The 27,837-nt window shown below is 48.0% G+C and overlaps 13 protein-coding genes across 13 annotated transcripts; 9 read left to right on the plus strand and 4 right to left on the minus strand.

Moving 5' to 3' along the window:
* Positions 1-289: 289 nt before the first annotated feature.
* Positions 290-3,042, minus strand: VTP21DRAFT_11100 (uncharacterized protein; the record flags this gene model as incomplete). Its single annotated transcript, XM_069390510.1, has 10 exons — positions 290-787; positions 857-1,284; positions 1,359-1,462; positions 1,540-1,676; positions 1,760-1,952; positions 2,044-2,164; positions 2,225-2,330; positions 2,394-2,542; positions 2,638-2,771; positions 2,849-3,042. 10 exons carry the CDS (start codon positions 3,040-3,042, stop codon positions 290-292), a joined length of 2,064 nt encoding a protein of 687 aa, XP_069252650.1.
* A 2,509-nt stretch (positions 3,043-5,551) lies between these two features.
* VTP21DRAFT_11101 (uncharacterized protein) lies at positions 5,552-6,598 on the plus strand (the record flags this gene model as incomplete). The annotated part of the gene is made up of 2 exons (XM_069390511.1): positions 5,552-5,897; positions 5,976-6,598. 2 exons carry the CDS (start codon positions 5,552-5,554, stop codon positions 6,596-6,598), a joined length of 969 nt encoding a protein of 322 aa, XP_069252651.1.
* A 358-nt stretch (positions 6,599-6,956) lies between these two features.
* Positions 6,957-8,167, minus strand: VTP21DRAFT_11102 (uncharacterized protein; the record flags this gene model as incomplete). The annotated part of the gene is made up of 5 exons (XM_069390512.1): positions 6,957-7,372; positions 7,446-7,659; positions 7,725-7,832; positions 7,897-7,958; positions 8,080-8,167. The coding sequence occupies 5 exons, from the start codon at positions 8,165-8,167 to the stop codon at positions 6,957-6,959; spliced, it is 888 nt and encodes a 295-aa protein (XP_069252652.1).
* Positions 8,168-8,370: 203 nt separating this feature from the next.
* Positions 8,371-9,887, plus strand: VTP21DRAFT_11103 (uncharacterized protein; the record flags this gene model as incomplete). Its single annotated transcript, XM_069390513.1, has 4 exons — positions 8,371-8,388; positions 8,457-8,511; positions 8,576-8,884; positions 8,956-9,887. 4 exons carry the CDS (start codon positions 8,371-8,373, stop codon positions 9,885-9,887), a joined length of 1,314 nt encoding a protein of 437 aa, XP_069252653.1.
* A 515-nt stretch (positions 9,888-10,402) lies between these two features.
* Positions 10,403-11,359, minus strand: VTP21DRAFT_11104 (uncharacterized protein; the record flags this gene model as incomplete). The annotated part of the gene is made up of 2 exons (XM_069390514.1): positions 10,403-10,933; positions 10,997-11,359. The coding sequence occupies 2 exons, from the start codon at positions 11,357-11,359 to the stop codon at positions 10,403-10,405; spliced, it is 894 nt and encodes a 297-aa protein (XP_069252654.1).
* Positions 11,360-12,346: 987 nt separating this feature from the next.
* Positions 12,347-13,689, plus strand: VTP21DRAFT_11105 (uncharacterized protein; the record flags this gene model as incomplete). The annotated part of the gene is made up of 2 exons (XM_069390515.1): positions 12,347-13,278; positions 13,374-13,689. The coding sequence occupies 2 exons, from the start codon at positions 12,347-12,349 to the stop codon at positions 13,687-13,689; spliced, it is 1,248 nt and encodes a 415-aa protein (XP_069252655.1).
* A 1,325-nt stretch (positions 13,690-15,014) lies between these two features.
* On the plus strand, positions 15,015-16,836 carry VTP21DRAFT_11106 (uncharacterized protein; the record flags this gene model as incomplete). Its single annotated transcript, XM_069390516.1, has 2 exons — positions 15,015-15,274; positions 15,345-16,836. 2 exons carry the CDS (start codon positions 15,015-15,017, stop codon positions 16,834-16,836), a joined length of 1,752 nt encoding a protein of 583 aa, XP_069252656.1.
* Positions 16,837-17,242: 406 nt separating this feature from the next.
* Positions 17,243-17,581, minus strand: VTP21DRAFT_11107 (uncharacterized protein; the record flags this gene model as incomplete). Its single annotated transcript, XM_069390517.1, has 1 exon — positions 17,243-17,581. One exon carries the CDS (start codon positions 17,579-17,581, stop codon positions 17,243-17,245), a length of 339 nt encoding a protein of 112 aa, XP_069252657.1.
* Positions 17,582-17,936: 355 nt separating this feature from the next.
* Positions 17,937-18,374, plus strand: VTP21DRAFT_11108 (uncharacterized protein; the record flags this gene model as incomplete). The annotated part of the gene is made up of 2 exons (XM_069390518.1): positions 17,937-18,114; positions 18,184-18,374. 2 exons carry the CDS (start codon positions 17,937-17,939, stop codon positions 18,372-18,374), a joined length of 369 nt encoding a protein of 122 aa, XP_069252658.1.
* A 204-nt stretch (positions 18,375-18,578) lies between these two features.
* VTP21DRAFT_11109 (uncharacterized protein) lies at positions 18,579-20,238 on the plus strand (the record flags this gene model as incomplete). Its single annotated transcript, XM_069390519.1, has 3 exons — positions 18,579-18,884; positions 18,965-19,148; positions 19,271-20,238. 3 exons carry the CDS (start codon positions 18,579-18,581, stop codon positions 20,236-20,238), a joined length of 1,458 nt encoding a protein of 485 aa, XP_069252659.1.
* Positions 20,239-20,752: 514 nt separating this feature from the next.
* VTP21DRAFT_11110 (uncharacterized protein) lies at positions 20,753-23,059 on the plus strand (the record flags this gene model as incomplete). The annotated part of the gene is made up of 6 exons (XM_069390521.1): positions 20,753-21,014; positions 21,081-21,223; positions 21,297-21,385; positions 21,464-21,782; positions 21,861-22,041; positions 22,116-23,059. 6 exons carry the CDS (start codon positions 20,753-20,755, stop codon positions 23,057-23,059), a joined length of 1,938 nt encoding a protein of 645 aa, XP_069252660.1.
* Positions 23,060-23,308: 249 nt separating this feature from the next.
* VTP21DRAFT_11111 (uncharacterized protein) lies at positions 23,309-24,698 on the plus strand (the record flags this gene model as incomplete). The annotated part of the gene is made up of 5 exons (XM_069390522.1): positions 23,309-23,417; positions 23,489-23,616; positions 23,678-23,830; positions 23,910-24,248; positions 24,309-24,698. 5 exons carry the CDS (start codon positions 23,309-23,311, stop codon positions 24,696-24,698), a joined length of 1,119 nt encoding a protein of 372 aa, XP_069252661.1.
* Positions 24,699-25,266: 568 nt separating this feature from the next.
* Positions 25,267-27,705, plus strand: VTP21DRAFT_11112 (uncharacterized protein; the record flags this gene model as incomplete). The annotated part of the gene is made up of 4 exons (XM_069390523.1): positions 25,267-25,771; positions 25,841-27,218; positions 27,287-27,442; positions 27,537-27,705. 4 exons carry the CDS (start codon positions 25,267-25,269, stop codon positions 27,703-27,705), a joined length of 2,208 nt encoding a protein of 735 aa, XP_069252662.1.
* Positions 27,706-27,837: the final 132 nt, after the last annotated feature.

A 27,837-nucleotide genomic window follows, 5' to 3' on the forward strand; every position in this document is an offset into this window, starting at 1 on the left:
CTATTTGATGATTTTAGCAATTGTTTATTTTTGGCCATTCTGTGGCTATCTACTTTTTTTTGATATTTTTGTAACTTTTAAAGTATACTTCAAATAAACCCCTATGAACTGCGAAATTCAGTTCGTTTTTGAACTACTTCAGTAACTCTCCACGAAATCGGTTTGGTTTAAAAATGTTATATTTTACATATTGTAAGTTGGGTATGCAAAGGAAAAAGGAGATAAAGACAGAGAAGAAGATTGGCAGCGCTCAAAATAAATAACTAAAGAAGGCAACATGAAAATGCATCTAGAGGCCCAAAAAACTCATCAGACGATTCCACTTAAACTGTTCATCATTCAAATCGGAACTTGTGCCCTTCACAAAGTCTAGGGAAGGGGGTCGTTGACGTAAGAGCCGAAGACGACATGATCGCAATAATATAAATATCTGCGTAGTTCTAACAGCATCTACAACATTGGAATTTACAGTACTGAGAGACTGCCCTGCTGAAGCAGATGTGCTTGCTGAGCCGGCTGGCTCATAGCTTGCGTAGGTTGGTTTGACGAGTTCACCGTCAAACAAAAACATCTCCGCAAGCCGCTCGCCGGTTACTTTTAACTCTTGAACGGCACGATCGATTCGATTCAAAAACGAGATGGACAGGACTGAGCGATCCGAAAACGTATCACGTAACTTCAAGTGGAAGTACAGCTCTGCCTCTTGGAGCTTTTTGAGTTGTTCGGAGGGGAGACATGGCTCCGTGCCCTGGAAATAAACCAGTTCGAGGAGAAGTTCTGCCGCCATCTATGCCACGAAATAAATCAAGATTCATTGAAGCATGGTTTTGAAAGAACCTAAACATATCGTACATACTTGAATCGTGATCATCCTGAAGATTGCCGAGGAATGACACAAAATATGCACCAAGTATGAAATCAGCTCATCTCTCCTCCTGGGCTCTTCTCCCTTGTCTTTTTCCATATCCTTTGGCAGCTTCTGCTTCACATCCTCGACTATGTCCATTCCTGGAGATGCTTTAATTTCTTCGGAACTATACTGTTCCAAGCTCTGCCTAATAGATGGTCTTGGTGGAAGCGGAGGGGGTTCCAATCCTTCATATGGATCGAAAACAACGGAGAAGCCGCTCCGGCTACTAAATGAGCGGGTTGAGTCTGTGGAGGTGCGCCGTCCATCAGAAAGATTCTCGGCGCTAGGGCTTGTGAGAGTATCAAGGATGCGGCGGGCTCGGAAAAGCTTTTGAGGGTAAATATCAGTCTTGATGAGTGTATTGGCCTTTGCACCTATAATCGAAGGAGAGTAATAAATGGATTTTTTTTAGCATGGTGTATGAAGTAGACTATGGGGTTGATAGTACCTTGGTTCCGGCAAGCTAGGTATATTAAGCAAAGTGCTGGCAGGACATTCAAGTCTGACTCAGATGGCATTAAAAAGTCAATGATTGCATCTCTATATATATTACTAAGGTAAAATAAAATAAAAATAATAAAAATGAATTGAGAAATAGTAGCAATCGTTTCGGGGAGCATTTGTAATACCTTTGACCGAATTCTCTATTGATTCCTGAAGTAGCGAAAAGTAAACGAATGGTTTTGCCGATCAGAGGAGGGTATTTGATAATGTGGAAGATATGAGAGAGTAGCCAGAGGGAAATGACAGGTCCAATAGGGGGTTTCTAAATTTGCGTATAGATACGTATAAACATGAGCGAAAATAAGTAATTAAGCATTTAGCGATGAGCATCCCCCAATTTCTAACCTCGGTATTGCCTAATAATTCAGGCTTCACCAGACCATTAAGATAGAGTGGCAATATTAAATGGTCCACCATATGTAGATTAAGCACCTCATTAATCTTAGGAACTCCAAGGTTGATAATATCGTTGACGTAATATAAACAATCGCCATGTTCGGCGAGAAAATACGAAATCCTAGAGATTTTTCCAGGCGAGCTAATAAAAAACCCAGCTGCTCAGTATCGGCCATAAAATGGAGGAAAGCTTCTTATTATAATATTTTTTAAAAAAAAGAGAGAAATGTTACCTATTCTGACTGTATAGATCTTCAAGCGAGACCCCATGATTACCAATGAACCACATAAGATTGGAAAAATATGGTGCAGTAGAGTTATCCAGGATAAAATTTTGCATCCGCTCATCATTGACTATATCAAAGAGGAGGTTAAATAAAAATGGAGGTGGAGCAAGAGCAAGTTAAAAATCACCTCTGTAAACATTAAGCGTTATGGTGCGAACTGCCGCGCGGATCAAACTCTCCTCCGAATTAAAAAACTTGATGGCCTCCGTATATAAGGGGAAATCGTCAAGATGCTTTCAAACCAAACGTCAGCGATTCCAAATTATCATGGTTAATAGATGAGGAGTGTGGCTTACTTCATTGAAAAAGAAATGAATCGTATCCTTGTCGAGCTTAAAGGAGAGGGTGCGTAAAAAATAGATGAAGTATGCAAGAATCTCGTCGACAGAGAAATCGAACTTGTGGCATATTATTTGATTTACATAGTTGTTCGAGAGCAGAAAGTCTAGTAAAATATTGGACAAGAATTCATAAAGATAAAGAGTAAGTTAGAGACATGCCCTATATAGATGAGCGGAGAGGAATTGCCTGGACACATACAAAATACTGTTGGATCTCTGATGTTTTCAAACAGAATATTTAACGTCTGTAATATCTGGACAATAAGATTCGGCGATCGGCGCTCTTCAAACAATTTCAGGAAATACCAATGAACGTTTTTTTCGAAGAACCATCTACCATTTAATGCATTAGAAGCGAGTGAGTATGATCAGCAGCTTCTAAACAAAGATCTGTAAATGGAAAAAACTACTCGAGGAGGTCCGGATTATTATTCTGATCACCCCACACGAGCAACTGCGTAATCTCTTTGAGCGTGTCAATAATCTGACCCTCATGCGTCTTGGGGGGGTAGCGCTCTAAACTATCACATAACTCTTTGAGGTGATCTAGCGAATACTTTTCATATTTAGGCCACAACATCAGTTCCGCCCATTTCGGCCACATAGACCTGGAGTGATAGTGCGGAGTGTAAGTAAATGGGTTGCAATCGTTTGCTACGGTATGGCTACCTTCATATATGTGAAACCTACGAAGATACCAACTTGTGATGTGGCTTTTAATTTTACACTTCCGGGAACTTCCAGGTAAATTGTGTCTTAGTAGATGACCTTTGTTATCACCTTAGCTTAATAGACTCACCATACGTCACTTTGGAGTCGCGTATTTTCAGCGGCTCCTATTTTTTCACTAATAACTCCACTAACTGCTAACCATTTTTCTATTAACCATCATAGGCAAAATACCTATGAATATTTGAGCACGATTTGCTCCACTTTGAGCCACCGTGTATCTTGTTAAGCAACACGGAGTGCCCGCATAATAGAGGACTAGTTTTTTTTTTTAAAAAACCAAGCTTAGAGACGCTTTCCGATATTTCAGAAATGGGAACACTCGTTTTCTTGAATTGCCTTTTACTCCATATTAAGAATAGACAACAGTTGATGTGTCAAATCCCTCAATAGAGTTCCTTATCTAGACTTGCTTATTCCCCAATACGGGCAGTTGACAGAGGTTGACATGGTAGATTGAGGGTGGCTCCACTAGGTGTTTATGCCCATGCTCTCAAAACGGTTGTGCCCATATGTGATAGGCCACTTTTCAGCTCAGAATATCCATATTGGCCAAAAATAAAAAATATTTGACGTGGAAATCTTGGACATTATGACTGTACACTTTGCACGTCATACTAAATATTCAATGAGACAATAAACAAATGTATGAGTAAACAGTAGCCAATAATTTCCTTTCGATCACATTGCACCTTACAGGTCGCGGTTGTTAGATTGTTGTATTAACGATGTACAGAGGATGCGGATACATGAGAGCATAAGGCAGATTTGCGGTTCCTAAACTTCAATGTATGCTGTCATGCTGGACTTCGTGAACGAATTGTGATGGGGAAGAATTGAAACGGTGAATAGAATGATCGGCAGCTTGCTGTTATTTTCTATTGCTACACTTCGCGTTTATTTAACCACAATAATTCTGACGTGGCCTGAATGTTATCATTATTAATCCTGGCACCATATTAATTTTGTTACACAATTGGTTAAAAAAATTTTTGGTCCGATGATAAAATGAATGATTATTAATGAATCTAGTAAATTTTATTTGGGCTTTGAATGCAAAACTATATATAAAACTCTTCAGAATACCTTTCGCAAAACAACAATCACATCGAAAGATATATAACAATTGAATCAAATAATATAACATGCCTCACTTTTTTGTCCCTGCACCCCAAAAAACACTCACGTATCCCCTTCACAAAGACTCTGTTGTCTATTTCGAAGGCAATGGGTATACGGTCAAAGTGAACAATCGTCGGCGCGTTATGCACCAATTCACGTCCTTCCCTGATCAAAAGGAAATAAAAAATTTTCGCCTAAATAGCGTGGGACGTGAAGGATCCTTTGCTGTCAGTTCGCAGGTGTATTCGTCCTATTCAGCTATTCGGTAATGAATGAATCGCTGGATTTGAACACTCCCCAAAAGCATATCGAGTATGCTCTCAGGCAATGCCTCTTTAATCTGAGCGACTTGGTGTATTCTCGTGATATTCTGAGCACATCCCGTCGTTTGCGTCAATCCGCAATATCGTTGCGCTTCTCTCAAAGTGCTTACGTTCAAAAGCTGGGAGCTCTGTTATCTCATCTGTAACTTCATAGTGTTCATTCTGTAGATCATCCGTATCATTGACTAAGAGTCTCCCCCTATTTTCCACCTCTATATCAATATTATTGTTACATCATTATTATTCCCTCATACAATTCATGTCAATAAAAATGAATGTGTCCCTCAAAAAAACAAATTAATATTTCATATTACTTTAAAGGTTGCGGACAGTGCGCAAGTGATTTGAAAAGCACCAGTGGATCATTCCATCCATAGCGGTGCGGAGAGGATCCATTGTCCAATGGAAGCGACTAAGCGAGGCCAACGAATGAGCGTGAGTGCCGGGCGGTTTCTGCGATTTATTCCCTATGAAAAATCAGGAGGGGATAAATGCCCCCTTTTCCTTCCGATCATGGAAAGGTGGAGAACCATATAGCCCAGTTATTAGATAGAGGAGGACCGATCCAATGAAGATGTAGGGTGGCCGAAATTAAATAAAACATCGAAAAAAAAAATTGTTCTACTCATGAGAAATTTATGATGCCATCCCGCCATTTTCTATACTAGTTTTCAGGCTCGGGGATTAAACGCAGCGAAATTCGGTAGAATGCGGAACTGTCAAAATAGAATTTAAGGGCGCATCAAAATGTCTTGAATCACATGGCTCTGGGGATTGATATATCTCCTCGAGTCCTTTTCTCTCCTCTCTCCTAGGTTCTTCTCTCTTGCTTCTACTCCACACAGCTGCGTCCTGATTCCCTCCTCACTCTCTGTTTTTCCATCGCTCTTCTCCAACTTCCCCTTCGTTTTGTCCACTTAGTTACAATAGAGGCCGAGAATGTCACAGCAAGGACAAAGAAAATCCCTCTCTACGCACCTTCTTGCAGGCGGTTGTGCCGGGTTAGCTGAGGCGTGCGTGTGCCACCCCCTGGACACAATCAAAGTACGTATGCAGCTGGCAAAATCGGGCCGTGGTGCACAGTCGATGCAAAGACTGGGGTTTATCGGGGTAGGTGCGGCCATCGTCAAAAAGGAGTCGCCGCTTGCCCTGTACAAAGGGCTAGGCGCGGTAGTCTCTGGGATTGTGCCCAAGATGGCCATTCGCTTCTCCAGCTTTGAGCTGTATAAGGAGCTGCTGGCCAATAAGGAGACTGGCAAACCTTCGACGTTGGCGACCTTTTTTGGTAAGTTTAGGGCGAATGCTTTAGAGTTTCCGGTGAGGATTAAGCTCCAAGTGCTAATGACGTTTGTTTGAATGTTAGCTGGGCTTTCTGCTGGTGTGACTGAAGCAGTCTTGGTAGTAACGCCCATGGAGGTGGTGAAAATCCGGCTTCAAGCGCAGCGCCATTCCATGACCGACCCCCTCGATATTCCGAAGTATCGCAATGCTGGCCATGCCGCCTTCTTGATTGTTAAAGAAGAGGGACTTGGGGCGCTCTACAAGGGTGTCACCCTTACGGCGCTTCGCCAGGCCACCAACCAAGCCGTGAACTTTACCGTTTACCAGGAGGTGAAAAAGCTTCTACACAAGCTGCAGCCCCAGTACGAGGAGCTGCCATCCTACCAGCACCTGATCGTGGGCGGGCTCTCGGGCGCGCTTGGTCCAATGTCCAATGCACCCATTGACACCATCAAGACAAGGATCCAAAAGAGCCGGGATCTAACCAAGGAGAATGGATGGACCCGCTTCCAACGAGTGACTCTACACATCCTTCGAAATGAGGGCTGGAGAGCATTCTACAAAGGGCTGACACCCCGTTTGCTCCGTGTGGCACCGGGTCAGGCCATCACCTTCATGGTGTATGAGAAAGTGAAGAGCTGGATCGACGTCTGGAATGAAACGGGCGAGAGCTTGATGAGTAGAGTGAAGGGAAAGCTCGAATAACACGCCATGATTTCTAGAGATTTTTATTTTATCGCTATAATCCATTATTTATTTTCCATCCTTAGAGCCAAGGATGGTGAGAACTATTGTTATATACATACACCTACATGACTCTTCTCCCTTCGAATTGTTTTTTTAAATATCGTGTTTGATACTCTGTTTGGCGAAAACATCAATAATTTACCATATTTCTTAGACTTACTTAGACTTGCATTGTATTTAGAGTGAGGGGGGAGGGAAGGGGGCGAAAATAAGAGTAAAGTATAATATGAATTAAATCAACTGAATAAGAATACTGTTTATTATTCGTGCAGAAAGATGATGCCAATGAATAATGAGTAAAGCATCCGCTCCCAAGCTAACTTTGATCCATCTCATCTTTTGCCTCCTCTCTCCGATCCTCTTTGCCTCCCTCCATTCTCGCCAAATCATCCTCAGCCTTTCTCTTCCCGTTTCGCTTTTCAGTGGGTGCTCCTTTGCCCAATTTCCACTCCTCCTCTGGTTTTAAGTCTTTAAGAGGTGCCGCGCCTACCACGGCTCGGTATGTATTCCTTCGTGTTTCCGCTCTAAGTATCACAGCTCTTCCGTTGGCAGCAACGCAATCCTTTGCGGTGGCTTGATTTAGCCCGAAAAGTGCCCCAAGGTTAATGACATCGTATGGGCCCCGGAGCTCAAGGGCACGCTGAGCTTCACTACTGAGGATAAGATTTTTCCCGTGGGTGACTCGGACGAGAGCCTGGGCATTGCTTATAAGATGTCTTCGTGCAGAGTTATCTATTTGTCCAAAGAAGTGAAGAAGAGTTTTAGAGAGAGAATAGGCGCATTTTAGGTTGGGAAAGTCACATACCGCGAATGGCGCCCCCATACCCAATTTCGAAATAGATCCCGCGATCAATTGCCTGCCCAACGGTCGTGTGCTTTAAGTAGAAAGGGAGTCTAGTAGAGAGATCCAGTGTAATTATGTCAATTTCCAGGGTGGAACATGCGTGTTGGAAACCTTTCTCTGTCGTAGGTTTAACGGCCAGTAAATCATAGGATTGAGCAAGCGCGTTTGTACTTGTCTAGCAAGTCAATAACAATAGTCAGCGGGGGGATGGAGCAGAGGGAAAAGCACAGCGACATCTACCAAGCCATAGTTATGATTGCTCTCTTCAACAGTGACCGTTAACCGCGTAAGCTGTCGTATAGATCTTTCGTAGTTTGCAGTGTCCACTTTTTTTACTGGGTTTGCATTCTAACGAGATATAATGCATTATTATACTTGAGAGGGGCAAACTCTCATCAAGTTTCATCTTTACCCCACCACTAGTCGGCACTTTCCCGGTCATAGCATAATTGAGCGCCACAACGTCGTAGCCAACTATCCAAGGGCAGTGGAGACATCGTTAACCACCAAAATCAATTATTCTTATTGAATGTAGAGAGTGAAACAAGCTCTAGCAAAAACCAAATCATATTATTAGGCCTTGAGGTCCACTTACGATGACTTGCAAGTTTGACACTCTGTTGGACATCGTCTGAAGGTGCCCCTTTGCTTGTTGAGTATAATATGTTTAAATCGCAAAACATTCCACTCAATCTTTACATTTCGCTATTGCCTCGAGACTGCATTATTTAAGCAGGCAGTCACATTCACCTGCGCCGTCCGCGGGAACAACCCGTATTCAATTTCACATGGATTATTACTATAACTACACCTCCATTCCTAGCAATCCTTGACCCGAATCCTCGCCTGAAGTTATTACTTTTTCTTTAAGAATTTGCAAAGTATTATGGGTAAAGTTTACGTGGTATGTGGATGATATTTCCCATTTCTATTATCAGGACGAATTAATGAGAGTTGGCTGGCTGCTTACAGATCGGTGTCGGTATGACAAAGTTCCTCAAGCCTAGAGGCGAGGTGGATTATCCAGGTGTGCAAATTAGCAGGATATATTTCTAGGGTTGCTTTTGATTAATTTTTCCGTTTCTGCTTAGAAATGGGCCTGGAGGCTGCTGTCAAAGCGCTAAACGACGCCAACATTAGTTATGACCAGGTTCAGCAGGCGTTTGTCGGCTACGTCTATGGCGACAGCACGTGTGGACAACGTGCACTCTATCAGCTTGGAATGTCGCAGATTCCCATCACCAATGTGAACAATAACTGCTCTACTGGGTCAACAGCGTTATTCAACGCGCGTCAGTTAGTGGAATCGGGTGCATTGGATTGTGCTCTTGCATTGGGTTTCGAGAAGATGGAAAGGGGTTCCCTGGGCTCAAAGTATGAGGATCGAACGAATCCAATGGGTGAGTCTACATGGCCCTACGGGGTTGGGAGAAAAACGTAGTTGCCCTAACATTTCCTCCCTTTCGGTTAGATCTCCACGTTGGAAACCTCATTGAAATGTGCGGCTTTGAGCCTAAGGCCCCGATAGCGGCCCAAATTTTCGGCAATGCTGGTGAGGAGTATATTAAGAAGTTTGGAGCACGTCCAGAACATCTTGCCAAGATTGCGGAGAAAAACCATCGCCACTCCGCGCTTAACCCATACTCTCAGTTCCGCGACATCTACACTCTGGAACAGGTGCTCAGCTCGCCGAAAGTGTTTGCCTCATTGACCAAACTTCAGTGCTGCCCGACCTCGGACGGTGCTGCGTGTGTCATTCTAGCGTCGGAAAGATTTGTGAAGCAGCATGGCTTGCAAGACCGAGCCGTCGAGATACTGGGGCAGGCCATGGCGACAGACTCCTACAAAGCGTTCGAAAAGAGTGCCATAGAGGTGGCGGGTTACGATATGACAAAGCATGCCGCGGAAGAGGTGTACAAGCGGAGTGGCGTCTCTCCCCAGGATGTCCAAGTGGTGGAGCTCCATGACTGCTTCTCCGCCAACGAGCTTATCACATACGATGCCCTTGGACTGTGTCCCCATGGGCAGGCCCATGTCCTTGTGGACAAGGGCGACACGACCTATGGCGGCAAGTACGTGGTGAATCCGTCGGGTGGGCTTATTTCCAAGGGCCATCCTCTCGGGGCGACCGGACTGGCGCAGTGTGCGGAGTTGACGTGGCAGTTGCGTGGATGGTGCGGGGATCGTCAGGTGAAGCAGGTGAAACACGCTCTACAGCATAACATTGGGCTTGGAGGGGCTGCTGTGGTGACTCTGTATGGGCTCCCTCCATTCTTCCAGCGAGGCGACGATCCCGTGAAACGGTTGGGATACAACCCAGCCGTGGAGGCTCGGCCCATCTCTGAAGCCGAATTACAGAAAGCGGTGTCGAAGCAGAAATTGCAACTCAGCGCCAACCTTTGAGAGGTAGGGGGAGGGGTGGTTCCCGTCTAGTTTTATTTTCGCCTGTATTTCTTGATGTATCTTTGCTCGTCTACTCCTAATCACAGCTTGGTTTATTATTAAAGTATATGATGCCAGTTCTAGTCTATCGATAATTTCTCTATTTGGGATGCAAAGGGGGAGGATGAATTGCAAGTTTGACCAAAAGGAGAAGGATATATCTTTTGGAGAAGCGGGCCAATCTCGAGAAGAGAGAGAAAACGAAAAAAGCAGACAAGCGAGAAAGAAAAAGGAGACAGACATATATACAAGGTAAATAAAAAGGAGGCGAAATACCAAGAGACAGACGGAAAAAAAAACAAAGAGACGAAAAAAAGAAAAACAAGACCAATCTAGATAATAAAAAGGGATGCAATGCTAGCATCGTACATAGGATAAATAAATGATACTTGTGGTGGTAGGTTTTCTCTGAGCAATGGTGATCACAGAAAAAAACAGATAGTAGTGATAAGAAAATTCGAGGACAAGGGAGCTTTTCAATTTTCGTCCATGGGCGCCCAACTCAATCCTGCCGTCGCAGGCTCCCCGCTAGACGATCCGGAATGCGAATAGGGGTGGTAGTGGGTCAGCGACTTGCGCCGTGTTCGGCCAGGATGGTATTTTGGGTTGGTAAGACCTGGGATGGAAACATGAGATGCCAGGGGGGTCGAAGGCGAAGTGACCGAGCTGGCGCTCTCGGGGGAGAACGAGGGCATCGAGGTCTCATTTCGGGGGGACGACTCCGATGGGAGCAAGTTTCTCCTCGACATCGCAGCAACGGTGGGATTTGCGGTTTGAGCGGGATGAGACGGTGCGATCGTAGCAGGCATGTGGGTGGATGAGGAGGGATAGAGAGCGGAGGGCACCAGTTCGGAGAGAGCATCGTAGGAGCTCTGTAAAGCGGCACGAGCCAAGAGTTGTTCTCCGTAGCTCTGTAGCTCTTCGTTGGGCACATAGAGGTCAAAGTTGCAAAGGAAAAGAAACTCCAGCTCCAGCTGATTGAGCTCGAGCAGAGACACGCCGCCGACCTACACACAGTTACGGTTGAGTGAAATCCAAGCATGATAGGGACGTAAGCGGGCGGTATTTACCTTGGCATATCGAGTGTTCGGGTAAAACAAATCAGAGGTATACTTTGATGCCACCACAATGGCCGCTATTAAGAGCCGGTGAACGTTGTATGAGTTGATTATGAATCCTTGGTTGCTCCTGTTCTCGGCAATGCGATCGAAGTACACCAGCACCGAAAGAAGGGCCTCGTTGGGGAATGGAGCAAACTTTAGGATGCGTGCGAGGTAGGCATGGACAGAAATGGAGGGGATGGCGCGAGAGTGGAAGTGAGTGATAGATGTGGGCGAGAGCGAGTTGTTGGCTTTAAGTATGCATTCGAGTAGAGATGACACAAGCTTGACGGTGGAAGAGACGGGGAAGGTGGCGAGATCGAAGGGGGCCATTGTAATTGGAGTGTAGCGAGAAGTGTAAATGGATCCCCCCGAGAAGATGGGCGGAGGCGGGGAATTCGGGGAAGGCTAATGCGGGACGGGTAGCAAGGGCCAGGTTGTGAATTGGTAAACTGGGTTGTGTCTGATGAGAATTCTCGTTGATGCCCGGGGGAATAAGTCACAGGAGGGAGCCGCTGGGGATGCTAAGAAGAAAAGCAGGGGGGAGGAAGAGGGAAGGGCTCGGCCAGGTATATGTAGTAAAGAAATGTAATTCAAAAAAAAAAGAAAGTATGCTGCAAGCGCAAGGTTGTCCACGCCGGAACAATGACTGGTGTCCAGTACTCTGGGGCGGGTGCAATAAAATTTGACTTTTACATATAGGTTTTAAATTGCTAATAAGTGCTCTTATGGATAATATCTAATTGCGTTACGTTGATCTCGCAGCGTTTCCGAATTCTCATCTTCTGAAATGTTCTTTTCCAATTACTATTGTAAGATGAAACATTGCCATTCTAATTTCGATTGAAACCGAGAGGAGAGGAAAAACCGTTCGCGTTGGGTATTTCTGAATGATACTTGTTGCCAATTATTCTGACATCATTTTTCTTTGTGCGTTACACACTGCAAAGAGAGTAATTCAATATGTGGTATCGTATGGGCCTTAGTGGCCTAGTAAGCATGCCCATTGTCTAAAAAATTCCATTCTGATTCAATTGATGGACCGGAATGCTAGGCAATGATACAACAATCTTGCCCGGCCTGGTCGGAGAGAGAATCAGTCTCGGTTCAGGTTTCCGACCCTTTCGATTGATTCGGTTTTTATTTTCCCTTCAGCCAAGCTTTGTTATTTATCACTTGAAATATTGAAAACGTTTTACTCCCAAGCTTCTCGAAAATATACATATTATCCCGTTACAGCCTTCTAATTCCGTTAAACTTTTATTTCGTTATCTTAAGCTACGTCGCTCTTGATTTTGTCATCCATTCTTTTGTTTTATTATGGCCACGCTCTTTCCATTCAGTGATTACACTGAAATTAGTAATACCTCCGCCACTTTACAAACTTCCTCTCAGAAAAAGAGGCCTGGCCGTAAACCCAACCCCAACTCTGCCGAACTTCGAAAGGCCCAAAATCGTGCAGCGCAGAGGGCTTTCCGCGAACGCCGTGAACGCCATCTTAAGGAACTTGAAGAGCAGCTGCAGAAACTGAGAGAGAGCGATGACCAGAGCAGCGTCAAGATCCGTTGCCTCAAAGCTATGGTCGACAACCTAGAGACAGAAAATCTGCTATTACGGCAGATTTCGCTGGGATTCATGCACATTATGAAGACAAACGAGATGCCATTGGAGAAACTGGATGAAAGCTTTGGCCAGCTATTTGGCGCTGGGGAAATGAAGCCATCGGAGTTTTTGCATTCGCTAGAGCTAACGGACGACTATCTACCAAAGGAATGTGGGTCCAGGGCTACGGCCGAAATGGATTCGGAGGTGGCGCGCAGTCTCTTCAACGGAGATGGCTTTTTGCCCCAGCTTATCCCTCCGAAAACCGAATATAACATGGACGTGGAGACAACTCCCATCACGCCCAACCTGCCGCTTGATTCCTCGCCACCTGGCGGTCTCTTCAATATGAATCAATTGCTTCCTCCCCTCTCGCTCGGATCTCCTGTCACCTCCAATGATGGCAGCGGAGACAACTCCTCACCAGAGCGCGACGTATGCGAACGAAATATGGTCGGAAGGTGTAAGTACCATTCCGGCAAACGCCTCTACGATCCCAACATCAACATGAATACGGTGGAAGCGGCCGCCATCATCGCAATGCGACTACGGAGCGGTACCGATATTCCGGAAACAGGAAAGCCTACCTATCTGCAAAAAACAGTACCACACGATGAGCGCATCGATATGGTGCCCTGCCCCCGCATGCGGTGAGTATTCTACTGCACTCTGCTTGATCTCTCTATCCCCCGCGTTCTTTTCTTTCTCATTGACACGGAGTTCTGCGTAACTATGTTGGATCTAGGGACAAGCTAATCATGTTTGCTGGAAACTATGACATCGAGCATTTCTTTTCCGAGCTGATGAACACGGCAGTGTGCCACGGGGATCCACTGGTGCCCCAGTCTTGGGAAATTAGCGAGGGATTCTATGAAAAGTTCCCCTTCTTGCTCTGCCTCGACTGTCCAGACTCACTTCGTCGCATGATGAAGATTAAGATCAAGCGCGATCAAAAAACCCGCTTATTCGAGTCGCTCAGGGGACATCATCAAGGTGAGAAGGCGGGCCGCATTTTTGGGGTTGGACGTTTGAGATCGGCTGACATATTCTCTGTTGATTAGGTCCCCCTAGACACTAGCAGTGCTTTGAAACACCTCTAGCTAGACACCATGAATTATTTCCAATTGACCGATTGTTTTTTTTTTCGACATAGCTATAGCCACCATTGATTGTATATTGGTATTATTTATACTACCCCTCATATTTCTTATTTGTCAAACGCATTTTTGTCATATACTTCTTTTAAATTGTAATTCTCAGTGTTTGGAGGGCTACGCCTGTTAATGAAACTCAACTTAGCCTTTAACTAGGATGGCAGCAAAACATCCATCTGTTGGCGTCCCAAGCAGTTTTCCACGAACCCTCCTGTGGACTGGGGGGTTTCTCTCGCCCTGTTCATACGAATAGATTCCTATTTTGAGCTGTAGCCGACATCTTGTCACACCACTTGCTTCTATTTCACTTTTTGAGTTTCCTTATGGACCATTAACTCTTTATTTACCATGGTCTATTTCAAGAATGATCAATGGGCAAAGATAAAAAGTACTCGATTCTGCTGAAGAGATGGGTCATAATTTGGAAATTATTAGAATGGAACTATCCATTAAGTTGCATTGCTTTTGTGGCCGATCCCATTCGGTCAATAAGAAAACGAGACGGAAGTGATGAACCTATTTTCTCTCGTCTCTCGAATTCACATAATACAAAACCTGCTAGAGTAGAGCGATACTCATTCTCGGCCGATGTCAGCACCTTTGCGATCCATGATATCTCATGATGCTCGATTCAATTCAAGTAAAAATCATAAGTTTATGACGATGCGACACATAAATTGCCGGAGTAGTTTTTTTTTATAAAAACCGGCCCTCTTAATAAGGGCTCTTATGGAAGGCCCAAGGGCTTTTAAGCTTAAAAATGTTAATACGAAAAGGATGTGCTACCAATTCCAATGTCACAAACTGTGTAAGTGTTACCGTCCTAGAATGCGAGCAATAGTGGCTTTGGTTATAGATGGAAAAAGCTGCCAATTTTTTATTTTTTCTCTTGCTTTTTTTTTTTAAAGCGTTCGAGTCACTCGAATATCACTGAGCAGAGGAAGAGCGAGCGATCCCCCTCGAAGCAGATTAACACCCTTGGGAACAAGTTCGTGATTGACAAGGTAAAATGGCGGTGGAGAGTGATTGTTCGACTCTCGATATTCTTGTGCGACTTTCCTTTGGGTTGTCCTCCCTTCCCCCCCTCCCCCCCTTTCCCCTTAAGCAAATGCGATTTTCTCATGTTGAGGCGGCCATTAAACCAGCATGGAGCTCTTTTTCACGCCCATTAATCACACTCTCCCTCTTTTCACCCTACGATTTCTAGATTCTCCCCGGCCCACTATAATTTCATGACGGAACGCTCGGAGATTAACCATCCTGTTTCCACTCCTCAGCCGCCATCCCCGCATTCCCGAAACGTGTACACTCCATCGTTCCAGTACACACGCCCCACCAACGCGCCCCTGATGGACAGAAAAGATCTGCTCCCCTCCGTTTCATCCCTTTCTCCGTCCATTCCTGCGATGTATCAGCATCAGCAGACGATTGCTCAGCATTTTGGGCTGCCTCCCATTAAGACTAAAATGGAGGAGAGCGGTGTATATGATGGGTAGGAGTGTGCTGTATTTAGTGATTCCATAGAATGTATGCTCATGTGTGTGTAACTCCATCGACTGAAGATATGGGGCTTCGCTCCCCGGGGGACAACGTGTAGGCGTTTCATCGCCGGTCTCCAATCCCGAGCAGGAGAATAGCGTCCCCTTCACCCATAGCTTCACTCCCCGTTCGAATGTCCAATATCATGCGCATCCGACGCAGCACCCTGCGCCCTATCCCCCGCAGCCCCTGCAGTTCCGCCGCAATCAGCGCGCCGTGGAACAGCATCAAAGCCCTACCCCCGAGATGGCCCCATTTTTCTACCCCACGAAGCAGTTTTGCACCCTCTACTCCATGGACCGCACGAACGAGCTGCGAGTCACCGTGCATGCCAAAACCGACAAGGGCTTCTTCATCGCCGAGAACGACTGGACCTGCTATCGCCGCAACTATTTCCACGTGAGCTGCGCGTTTAATGTGCAAGGGGTGCAGCGCGAGGTGCTGGAGGACGCGGTGGTCCCGTGCATGGTGGAGGCATCGCCGGGTCAGTTGCGCGTGGTCTCGTGTTTTCTGCTCGGCATCAATGCTCGCGTGTCCAACAGCGAGAGACGCGTGGAGCTTGTGCAGCACACGCCAAAACGCGACAAAGGGCCCCAGACGACTCCCGTGCCCAAACCGGTCCTTGCCGGGGGAGACCCGAACTCAAACTCACTCGTGTCGGGCCCTCGAGCCAATGTAGCCTGCTTTGAGCGGCTCCAATTCAAGACCGCGACGGCCAACAATGGGAAGCGTCGTGCAGCACAGCAGTACTATGTGCTACTTGTGGAGCTATGGGGGGTGTGTAGCGAGTCCGGCGAGCAAATCAAGGTTGCGGCGGCGCAGTCGGCCCCAATCGTGGTGCGTGGGCGGAGTCCTGGCCATTACGCGGACTCCAATGCAAACGCCGGTGGAAAAGACGGCGAGTTGAAGCAGCAGCTTGACCAGAAAGGAACGGTGTATGCCATCCCCGGGCACATGGTCACCGGTGGCGACTACTATGTGCAAGGACCAGGCGGGGATGGAAAAGCGGCGCCCGCCACCGCGAGAATAGGAAATGTAGCAACAATGACATCGGCAGAATACCCATCGCATGCAGGAGGAGGTGTTTATGTGGGATACCTACCGCCGCCGCCGCCGCCGTTTCACTCCCCCTCAAACTATGTCTATCAGGGGGGAGCGCCGCCGAATTTTGCGCCCTCCGGTGCCGACCCATTGCCGCCATCGCAGCAGCCGCCCCCACCGCAGCCTCATCGAAATGCGCCGCCCTCCTACCCTTCCCAAAGACAGCCGCAGCCACAGAGCAACAGTGACGGGTCCTCCACTCCCTCCTCCCCCTCCTCCCCTGAACAACGGCATCCCTATTTGAACGGCCAGCGGAATGAGGCAAAACAGGAGAATGGCGCATACCCTTTACCCCCATTCTCCGCGTCCCAATACACAGAAGGTAGGATGATCTCTGGCCCGGGTGAGACAGAATATCAAGAGAACCACGGTTCGCTTGCAGATAGAATAGCCGCGCAGAAATCAGCCTCCTAGTAGTCAATAGTAATAGTAATAATGTTTTTTTTTCTCAACACCAATTTATTTTTTTACTTTAGAATAATTCTTTTTTTATTCCTTCATCTCTATAAGGTCTGAACTCTTGTTTTACTTTTCTTCTCTTTGCTTTCCTCTTCTCTCTCTCTCTCCCCCCCCCCCCCCGATTGGCATGTTTTTATTCTATGATGCATCCTGTTTTTTCTTTCTCTCTCTCTCGCTTTCTCCCCCTCTATATATATTGCTTCACTTCCCCATGTATGATCATCCATATTCTATCATCTTTTTTATTCTCGATAGGACACCAAAGATAATCTTCTTTACTTTTTCTATTTTTTTTTTCTTTTGTTATTTAAATACGATACTGGCGATCCACTGATTGGAATAGCTCTTCTTTCACTCGTCTTTATATCCGCTTTGAATGGAATCCGCTTTCTCCTGCAATCATAAGGTGAACGAATAAAACATAAGCCCCGCCCTCTTTCGTGCAAAGACTGGTCTCTCCCCCTTGCCAGCCGGCAGTGCCCCTCCCCTCTCCTCCGGAGGACGCGGCTCTGTCCGGCGCTGCCCCGGCTAACGGCTGTGTTATTGAGCGCGCATGATGGCCTCTGCCATAAACCCTGCGTCTGGAACGCTCGCGATAGGCCGCAACGTCGTCGCAATGACATGCTTTCGGCTGGGGGCTGAAGAGCAGTTGATTGGCGAGATCAGAGTAAGGTTTTGAAAGCAATGCCGGCCTGTGCATTCTCGGGAGATGAAAAGTCGGTCACGCCCTAAAACCGGCCGGCGGCCAAGGCCACGGCAGAAAACATAGCCTTCGTATGGCAATGGCCCGAATCAAACCCCCACGGCTTGCTGGAGGCCGCGCCCCATTGGGTGCGATCTCAATCAAGGGCCTCCGACGCGCCAAACAGCTCTAAGCACAAACGAAAAATATCTCCGCCCAGAATATTAAAAACAGAGGGGCTTCTATTCTTGGTAAAATCGCGATTAGTTTATATGGGCCTGGCCGTCGCCTCGGCCACCTCCCCTTAAGCTCTCCGAGTTTCAGCTGAAAGTATTATGAAATCCTCCCCCCCCTCTGCTCCTCGGCATCATCCATGTTTCCGGATTACAAATGCTCCAAGTCTGCCCATCCCTACTCTGTCCCTGATAAGGCTTCCTCCATGTTCTACCGTGGCTTATCTCACATCCTGTTGCCGCCTCTTCCTTCATACCCCATCCGCAAGAAGCCGGGCTCCATCGCCAATGCGAAATACGACTATATCATTATTGGAGGTAAGGAGATGGTTGTCTCTGCGGGCTTTGCCACTTGAATCTCATCGAATGTCCCATGGATCCTTCAAGGGGGAACCGCAGGCTGTTTGCTCGCCAATAGACTTAGCGCCGACCCTCAGGTGCGGGTCCTTGTGCTCGAAGCCGGGCAATTGGACATGAAACAGGCATTTAGTCGCGCACCGTCCGCATACGAAAGGCTGTGGGGCACCGACGTACGTATTATCTGTGATTTCTGTCATCTTCCAAATATCCGCCACTAATCATGTATGATCATGGAAAGCAGTATGACTGGAACATCCTCACGTCTCCTCAAGAGAAGCTGAAAACCCGAAAGATAACTTGGCCAAGGGGCAAAATGCTGGGGGGATGCAGGTGCTTTCCGCCTGTTTTTTAATTATTGAATTTCATTTTCCGCTAATGTATTCATCCCGCTGCACTTGTATATCAATAGCTCCCTAAACGCTATGGTCTGTACCCGTAATGCCGCCGCAGACTATGATGAGTGGGAGGCACTCGGTAACCCTGGGTGGTCCTACAAGGACATGTTCCCGTATTTCAAGAAAATCGAGACCTTCCATACCCCACCGAACTGTCGTTTTCCGATCGACCCGAATGCCCACGGCGACCACGGCGATCTCAACATTTCCTATGGTGAATACACGAGTCCAATATCCTATGAATTTATCGACGCATGTGTCCGCGAGGGATTCGGACCCATCATCGATTTGAACAACTCTGAGGGAAAGGTGCTCGGGACAGGGAGGGTGCAGGTGAGTGCGCATTCTTGCATCGCATTGATTTCAGGGCCACCTTCCCTACTCCTCACTCATCCACGATGTCCATATCCTAGGCTTTCCTTCATAAAGGCGAGCGAGTGTCGGCCTCGTCAGCCTTCATTCCTCCGGAGCTGATACGTGCACGGAAAAACAATTTATATGTCACGATCGGGTGCCATGTGACGAGAATCCTGTTTGAAGAGAGGGACGGAGAGCCGCCACGGGCGGTTGGAGTAGAATTCAAAAGAAAACCAAAGGGTGCGTTTTCCTTATTTACTTTTACTTTTCCTGCGCTCTGGCACCCTCTTCTTTCCTCTATGTTCCCCTCACAATTCTATCTCTGCATCACCATGCTAACCGCGATCATCCTCCCTTTTTAGGCCCCATTTACAAAGTGTTTGCAACGAGCGAGGTCATCCTAAGCGCCGGCACCATCCACTCCCCACACATCCTTCTCCTTAGCGGTATCGGCGACGAAGCGCATCTTCGCGAACACGGAATTCGCCCCGTCGTTCATCTGCCGGGCGTTGGGCGCAACCTACTCGATCACTTGTCATGCAGTCTGAACTATATCCCCAGGAAAGGGATGTCGATACACTCCTTCTTTCTTAACCCCATCCCGCACGTGTTGGAGTGGATGAGACACCGGACCGGGCTCGTCACCTCCAATCTCACTGAGGCCTCTGCCTTCTGGCGGGTGGAGCTCCCCCCCAGCTCCACCGCCGGCGACAGCAAGCACTACGAGGGGCCCAATGTGGAGACACTGGGCATCATCGGGCAACTGGGCTGCAACTCCCCGAACCTCAACATGAAAAAGCGATTCCTCGACTTCTACACCAGGGACTACTACTCCATCTGTGTCATCCTCCTCAAGCCAAACTCGGTCGGCCGCATCACACTGGCCTCCGCCGACCCATTCGATATGCCCGTGGTGAATCCAAACTACTTGGAGGACGAGCGCGACCGGAAGATCTTGGTCGAGGCGGTGCGGCGGAGTATGCGTGTGGGGGAGGATCTGAAGCGCTCGGGTATGATCCTGCGGGACTACTGTGTTCCCCAGACGAAGCCCAACGAGTCCGAGGAAGAGGCCATAAGAAGGCACATTGAGCTGCAGTCCGACACGATGTTCCATCCGACTTCGACTTGCAAAATGGGCCCCGACACGGACCCCATGGCGGTGGTGGATGGGGAGCTGCGTTTGCGCGGGGTAAAGGGATTGAGGGTGGTCGACTGCAGCGTGTTCCCCTCGGTACCGGCCGGCCATACCAGCTATCCGGTCATGGCCGTTGCGGAGCGGGCGAGTGAATTCATCCTCAAAGCTAGGCGGGCGAGTCAGCCGGAAGGCTGAGTGAGTCGCAGCGGCTCCCTCCCCCCTCCCCCCCATCCCACCCTGGATAGCTGTGGTGTTTAAGCGCTGTATTAGCTTGGTTCTCCTTTCGGCAACTTTGTATATCTTCACCGCACCTTAGTTTGGTTACTATTAATTTTGTTCCATCTAAATCCAGTTTCTTCATCTTGTCGAGAGTTGGCCGTATTTAAAATGAACAGGGTCTTTTTTGCTAACCAATAAACCCAGATTGGATTGGAGGACCTTTGCCAGGCCTTCCATCTATAGCAGGGATGGTCACAAGACATTTCTGGCGAGCATCCGCGGAGGGTAGAAAATTAAGCTCACAATCCCGTGAAAAAAATAGAGAGCCGTGGGGGGAATGATCGCGGGAAGCGAGTGCGGCCAGAAATTATAGACTCGAACACCCTATTTAATAAAATTTTTCCCAAGTAACGTTTGCTGCATTTCTGCTCTGTTCTCGCCTCGCTGTTATTGTATCTGCTTATCTCGCTGATTCAGCCCTACCAATCCCATGTCTTCCCTTCAGATTCAACGTGTCTTCTCCCAGAGGCTGCATACGATCCTGCTTGCCAGCTTCCTTGTGGTGGTCATTTTGCGGCGCCGGGCGCGCCAAAAATTTCTGAATCCATACCCCCGCATCAGCTATGTCCGCAATATTATCATGAACATCTTCTCGCGTTTGCTGCTCTCCCGCATGGACACCATCACCTATCCTATCCACATCAGCCCGAAAACCTTTGGCAATGACAGATACGACTACATTATCATTGGAGGTAACATGACACATTGACATTCTCCGGAATAATGGGTGGTAGACTCATCCCATTCTGATCGAACAGGCGGAACCGCTGGTTGCGTTCTCGCAAACAGGCTCAGTGTCGATCCGCGTGTAAAAGTGCTCGTGCTGGAAGCAGGCCCAAGCGATCACAATGTTGCATTCAGTCGCATGCCGGTTTCCATGGAAAGAATGTGGGGCACCACCGTGAGTTGAGAAATTTTCCCACCCTCTCTATTACCCTTATCCAGAATGCTAACGCTCATTGGGGATTTTTCAGGTTGACTGGAACATCCTGACAACCCCACAACCTCAGCTGGACAATCGCAAGATGGTCTGGCCAAGAGGAAAATTACTTGGAGGCTCAAGGTGAGCTCTAATCCAACCAGCCCCATGCCCCTTTCTTCCGATTCATCTCGAATGTTTGTGCTTTTAATCTTTTGTTAGTTCGATCAATGCCATGGTTTGTACCCGCTGCGCAGCCGCTGACTATGACGAGTGGGAGACACTGGGCAACCCGGGCTGGTCCTTCAAAGATTTATATCCTTATTTCAAACGAATAGAGACGATACACCCTTCAAGAAACAAGGCTTTTCCGCTTGACGTGAAGGCGCACGGTACCGACGGCGAGGTGGATGTCACCTACCCCACCTATACCGGCGTCTTGACCTATGACTTTATCGATTCGTGCAAGCGAGAAAATCTCGGGCCCATTATTGACTTCAACAATTCCGAGGGAAATTTGATAGGAGCAGGACGATTCCAGGTGAGTGTGCAGCCATCCCCTCGGACGGCCTCATTCAGTGCGGCGAGCTGAACCTGTCGTCTCTTGAAATTTCCGTAGGCTTTACTCTATAATGGGGAGCGCGTGTCCTCTTCGTCGGCCTTCATCTCTCCGCAAGTGCTAAGGGAACGGCCCAATTTGACCGTGGCCATTGGGGCCCATGTGACCCGCATTTTGTTCGACGAGCAAGGCGGCGAGCAGCCGCGAGCAATTGGGGTTGAATTCAAAAAGCACGTTAACGGTGGGTTGTGTTCCAAGAGCTTCGCAAATGCCTTTGGCAATGCTGACCGTCGTTTCATTTCCGATCCTCTTTAGGAAAAGTACACAAAGTCTATGCGAATCGCGAGGTTATATTAAGCGCTGGCGCTATCCATTCTCCACACATCCTCCTCCTCAGCGGCATCGGGGAAGAGTCGCACCTTCGCCAGCATGGCATCCGCCCCGTCGCCAATCTACCCGGGGTTGGGAAGAACCTGTTGGACCACCTCCTATGCTCCCTCAACTATGTTACGCAGAAAGGCAACTCCATCCACACCTTCTTCCCCAATGTGGTGTCCGAGCTGAAAAAGTGGTCGCGGCATAGGTCGGGGATGGCAACCTCCCACGTAGCCGAGGCGGCCGCCTTTTGGAAGCATGATCTGCCCAATGAACCCGGAAATAGTGCCTACAGCGGGCCGAACTTGGAGGCCATTGCCATCAACGCGCTTCTGGGCTGCAATTCGCCCATTAAGCAGACGACGACCGGAATAGCAGACTTCTACACCCGTGATTTCTTCTCGCTTTGTGGGATCTTGTTGAAGCCGTACTCGTCTGGGAGTGTCTCGCTTGCATCTGCGAACCCATTCGATATGCCCGTGGTGGATGCAAACTACCTCTCTGACCCTCGCGACTGGGAGCTCATGATCGAGGTTGTCCGAAAATGCAAGCGGATAGGGGATGACATGAGGCTTTCGGGTCGGATATTGTACGACTACTGCGTCCCACGCATCGAGCAAGGGGAGACCGAGGAAGAGGCACTGCGAAGGCACATCCGATTGCAATCACAAACCGTCTTCCATCCCACGTCCACTTGCAAGATGGGACCCGATTCCGACCCGATGGCAGTCGTGGATGCAGAGCTGCGGGTACGCGGGGTCAGAGGATTACGCGTGGTCGACTGTAGTGTGTTCCCAACGATTCCCGCCGGGCACACATGTGTGCCCGCCATGGCGGTGGCAGAGCGAGCCAGTGACATTATTCTCGGGGCGAGCCGAGCCTAGTCTACTGTTAACTTGTATCATCATGTTGTTTCTATATTTCAATTAGCCTTAGCTAGGAGCGATCATCTTTCTGTATTGAAGAGAACTGAAATGTCTTCACTAATAAACGTCTAACGCGTGTTGTGTTAGGGCTCCGCAAATTAACCAGCCCGTGGTGGCAAAGTTGCATAAACCGATCACCATAAAAAAATAGTCCGCCCATTTTTCCCTCTCCTGAGGAATTTTTATTTTCCTAACCCATTTTGCCACATGGGAAAATCGCGACTTACGGTCGATCCTGAATACGAGCGGCTTCCACAAGAGGGAGCGCCTGAGGGGGAAAAGCTGCAAGAGCGCTCGCTCATCCGATCCTTTATTCGTATGCTCTTCCATGTAGAAATTGCAACCTTATTCAGGGTTCATTCATTGCATCCTTTTTCCCATGGCTAGCATCATCCATCGGGAGCTTAGCCGAGAAGGCGGAGCGAGTTTCGTTTAAGACATGGCTAGTCGTCATCCTAACCATATGTGTAATTTTGAGAGTTGCTATATATTTTATGCCCGCCCCTAGCATTGGTGTAAGAGCTTAGTGTGGATTTCCTCCCCTAATAACAGCATTAATGGCTATGAATTCTATAGCCTGTTTCCCCTGGCAGCATGGAAAAGCCGGTAGCCCATAAGCACGTCCCATGCGACGAGGAATCAATGTATCCATTCGATGGGCCAAGAGAATTTCTTGTCGATCCAGCTCAATTCCACACCACCTCCATTTCCGTGGAAGGTCGGGTGATGGTAAGCGTGGCAACCCTCTCTAACTCCAGATTGTATCGTGAATTCCTTCCTGCTTTACCTCTTCTTCTATTGTCCATAGCACGGCTTCACTACCATTCGTCTTGCACCAGATCCTACAGCCACTCATCTGAACATCACACTCAACATTAGCATCAATGATGATTCGCTTCGAAACCACGTATATATATCCCAAAGCGATTCCACCAAGGACTACGCTCTCAAGGTATCGGTGCCGCAATCTCTACGCCCCGATTATTGTGTACAGGTGAACATGGTCATAGAGGTCCCCACTGAACTAATGGAATTGCGGGAGTTAGTGGTGAACATGCCGAATAGCGAAATAAGGGTAGAGGATATGTCGAGAGTCCAATTCAAGACATTCATAGCATTCACCATGAGCGGGGATGCAATAGTACAGGTAAAGTAGAGAAAAATAAAATGGGAATCACTGGAGTGGAATTGCTAACCCATCCTTTAGAATCTCAAGTCGGAAAAGATTGATGTATCCAGCGTGAACGGCCGCGTGGAGGGGTCTTTTATTACAGGCGGGGATCTCCAGCTTGCCTCCACCAATGGAGAGATTGCAGCTGAAGTGTATCCTGTTGCCGGCAATGATGTTCACCTCTCCGCTGAATCCGTAAATGGAGATGTCCATATGAATGTCCCCGATGCAGCTTATGAAGGCTATTTCTCGATGAAGACGGCGCTGGGACAAGCGACGGTTGGAGTGGCCAATGGGAAAGAGCGCTTGCATTTCGATGTAAATAAGCCTTGGATGAAGAGTGGGTATAAAAAAGGGCCCGGGGTGACGCGGTCAGAGATACAAATGCAAACTACCAATGGAGACGTCGACTTGACCTTCATTTGAGGGCAAAAATGGGGCCCAGATTGTTGTCTTCCCATCGTCGGTTGTAAATTCGTACTTTGATATAACTCCATGTCTGTATTCGATAGCAAAAAAATATATATATCAGCATATAGTATGAAATTCATTGTAACATTTTGGGGGAGGGGGGGAAGGGGGAAGGAATCTTTGGGGGTGTGACGTCAACTTTTAATTTGAAGTCTTTAGACACCACGTTTTTTTTATGAAGCGGTTTGTGTTCCCACAAAAGAGAACAAACAGTCACCACCGTACATGGTGAATTCCTTAATTCGTTAATCCCCATATCCGCTACGTAGTTTGTCTCCTCTCTTTTGCTAAGGATCGCTTGATTTGATCCCTTGAATCGTAAATAAACCGCATCCGTGTTCTTTCAGTGGCTTTTCGCATCGTACGGTAATTGTTAATTATTCTCTGAGCCTATTTGGCATTCCTTTGGACTACCCATTCCATCAGTGAAGCACCATTGGGCTAGCTCCTGGTCTCGCTCCCCATTATGCTCTTATTGATTGCTTCTTCTTCATAGGTGCAATTTCCCTCTCCCAAGTGAATAATGGCGGATCTTCACAAGCCCGGTCCCCAAAACTTTCTAGATCCTGCCCCAACTGATCTGCGACTTTCTGCATTTCGTCCTGACAACATGGCTACTGAATACAGATACCCCGATCTTCGCCAGCAGGAATCCTCTGGACGCGAAGCACCTGCTGACTGGTTCCCTCTTCCCAAGCATGAGTCGGCGAACTGGCCGCGAACCCTTTCCAACGCTATCGTTCCGACAGAGAGTTGGGATTTGTATGGTGCAGAAAGGCGAATGAAATCCAATGATGCAAGCGGATATCCCAGAGGTTCGGAGGCGCCCATGTCGGTAGGACATGGTGCCGGTGTTGAGCTAGGAAATGACAGAGTCAGAGGAAGATCGCTAGAAAACCCCACGCATGATGCTAATAACGTACCCTCGTCCCCCTCCTCACTGAGGCCATCGGGCGCATTCTCCGCAGCACGGCCTTCATCCTCAGGTCGGAGCAACGTTGCATTCACCACTTCTCCCAAATTCCAACGTAGGTTTTATTTTTTAAAACAAACCATCTTGAAGCCAATGAACTAAAACGTGGCCATATTCACAATAGCTTTTGATGAGTTACCTTGTCTTTCCAAAGCGGCTTTAGGCTCTGGTTTCAACCATCCCGGATATGACGACGGTCCAAATGCTCGGCTGGATGCTATTGACGCCAACGATCCAGTCCATCCTCAAAAGAGTTTCGGTAATAACCCAATGCTTTGGCCCATGGAGAAAACGCCGTCGGTGGAGCATATTTCACCGCTCCATAACCCAGTCCCCTATACCTATTCATCTGAACTTTCTGATGCACACCCGGCATTCCCCTCCCGCTTACAACCATCTCTCCGTAGTGATATATTTGGGCCTCTGGACAACATCCTTCCCGCGACTCCTTCCGTAAACAATATCAATACCACCGCCCGTCCCTCTTCAATGGGTTCAGTCTCCACCACCAACAATAAGGATTCGCTCTCAGCGGCACGAATTGCATTCCATAAGGCTGGAGATTTGCTGTCTGATGTGTCCGAGAGACCAGGACGGCTCTCCGAGCGCTTCCCAAAGGTGGACTCGGTACAACCGCCCTTCAATCCGTTCAATTTTGGAGCCGAATACGTGCAAACTCACTCGGGGGGCGCGATGAATAACGGCGGAAACAGAGGTGATAGGGATGCATTTTCCCGTGGCGGTGCCGTTGGGGTTGGCAGTGGGGGTTTTGGCGAGGGTGATATGAAAATGCGGCTAGGTTCAGGCGGGAGCCGTGCCCCGGCGAACGCTATGGCAGATGGTCGCGGTGTCCGTGGAGGCTATATACGCCGAAACCCACAGGAGATGAATTACATCTATGGCGAGATGAATGCGGCTCCGCTGGCACACTTGCCATCGAGCGATAGACAGATTCTAGCTGATCCGCTAGAACTCGCCCAGAGAATGAATGAGCTCAGCCTGAACGCCGGCACCTATACCAATAGCAATGGTGGCGCTAAAGAGCGTGGAGGTCCGGATTTTGGACCCTGGCTCGACCCAGCGGATATTGATCGAGTGTCTCCGCTAATGCCTGGCCCCCACGGGAAACCTGTTTCTGCGCCCGCAAGTCTTTGGCCTGCCTCCACCTCCCCACAGCCTTCCGCCGGCACCGCTAATCCGGCTACCGCGCGGACGCCCGAACGCAACCTGCAGTCCGCTCCTTCGTCACTTGGCCGAGGGGAAACCACGAGCAAGATGCCTGCGAGCCTAGCGCACAAGGGCTTAAATCCGCCCCACTTTGACCTCAACCCGGTGAACGCCCGATTTTTCGTTATCAAGTCATACACCGAGGACGATGTCCACAAGAGCCTGAAGTATGACATCTGGGCAAGCACAGAGATCGGCAATCGGCGGCTCGACAAGGCGTTTCGGGAGAACGAGAACAAGGGGCCGATCTATTTGTTTTTTAGTGTGAATACGAGGTGGGTGCTCTGTGATGTCGAGGCGGTCGCGAAGAATATAGGACTGACCATTCCTCCTTCATTTTTAGTGGGCACTTTTGCGGGATGGCCCAGATGATCACCCCGGTCGACTACTCGACGAGCAGCAATGTGTGGGCCCAAGATAAGTGGAAGGGGGTGTTCAAGGTACGGTGGATATTTGTGAAGGATATACCCAACGCGCAACTGCGTCACATTCGCGTCATGTAAGTCATCCTGCTAATAATTTCGGGGGGGGGGGGACCACCTAGGGCAAGGCTAACCGCGCCATTTTTTTTTATTATTTGCATCTTCCCTTAGCAATAATGATAACAAGCCTGTAACGAATAGCCGTGATACACAGGAAATCTTTGCCGAGCCCGGCTGTGAGATGCTTCGCATGTTCTACGAGTATCGTAATCGCACCTCGATCTTGGACGACTTTGAGTGGTATGATCAAAAGCAGACCGCGCGGGGGCGTGAGAGTTAACCTGGCGAGTATACACATCTTCTCTATGGTCATCCCGGATATACATTAGTATTACGTTTTATCTGAACATTTTGTCTCTTTTTTTTTATTTGAAAGATATTCACTCGCACTTCCCCTCTCTTTCCTTCCTCC

The sequence above is a fragment of the Calcarisporiella thermophila genome (genome assembly GCF_041956535.1).
Source record: "Calcarisporiella thermophila strain CBS 279.70 unplaced genomic scaffold VTP21scaffold_8, whole genome shotgun sequence".
Lineage (NCBI taxonomy): Eukaryota > Fungi > Calcarisporiellomycota > Calcarisporiellomycetes > Calcarisporiellales > Calcarisporiellaceae > Calcarisporiella > Calcarisporiella thermophila.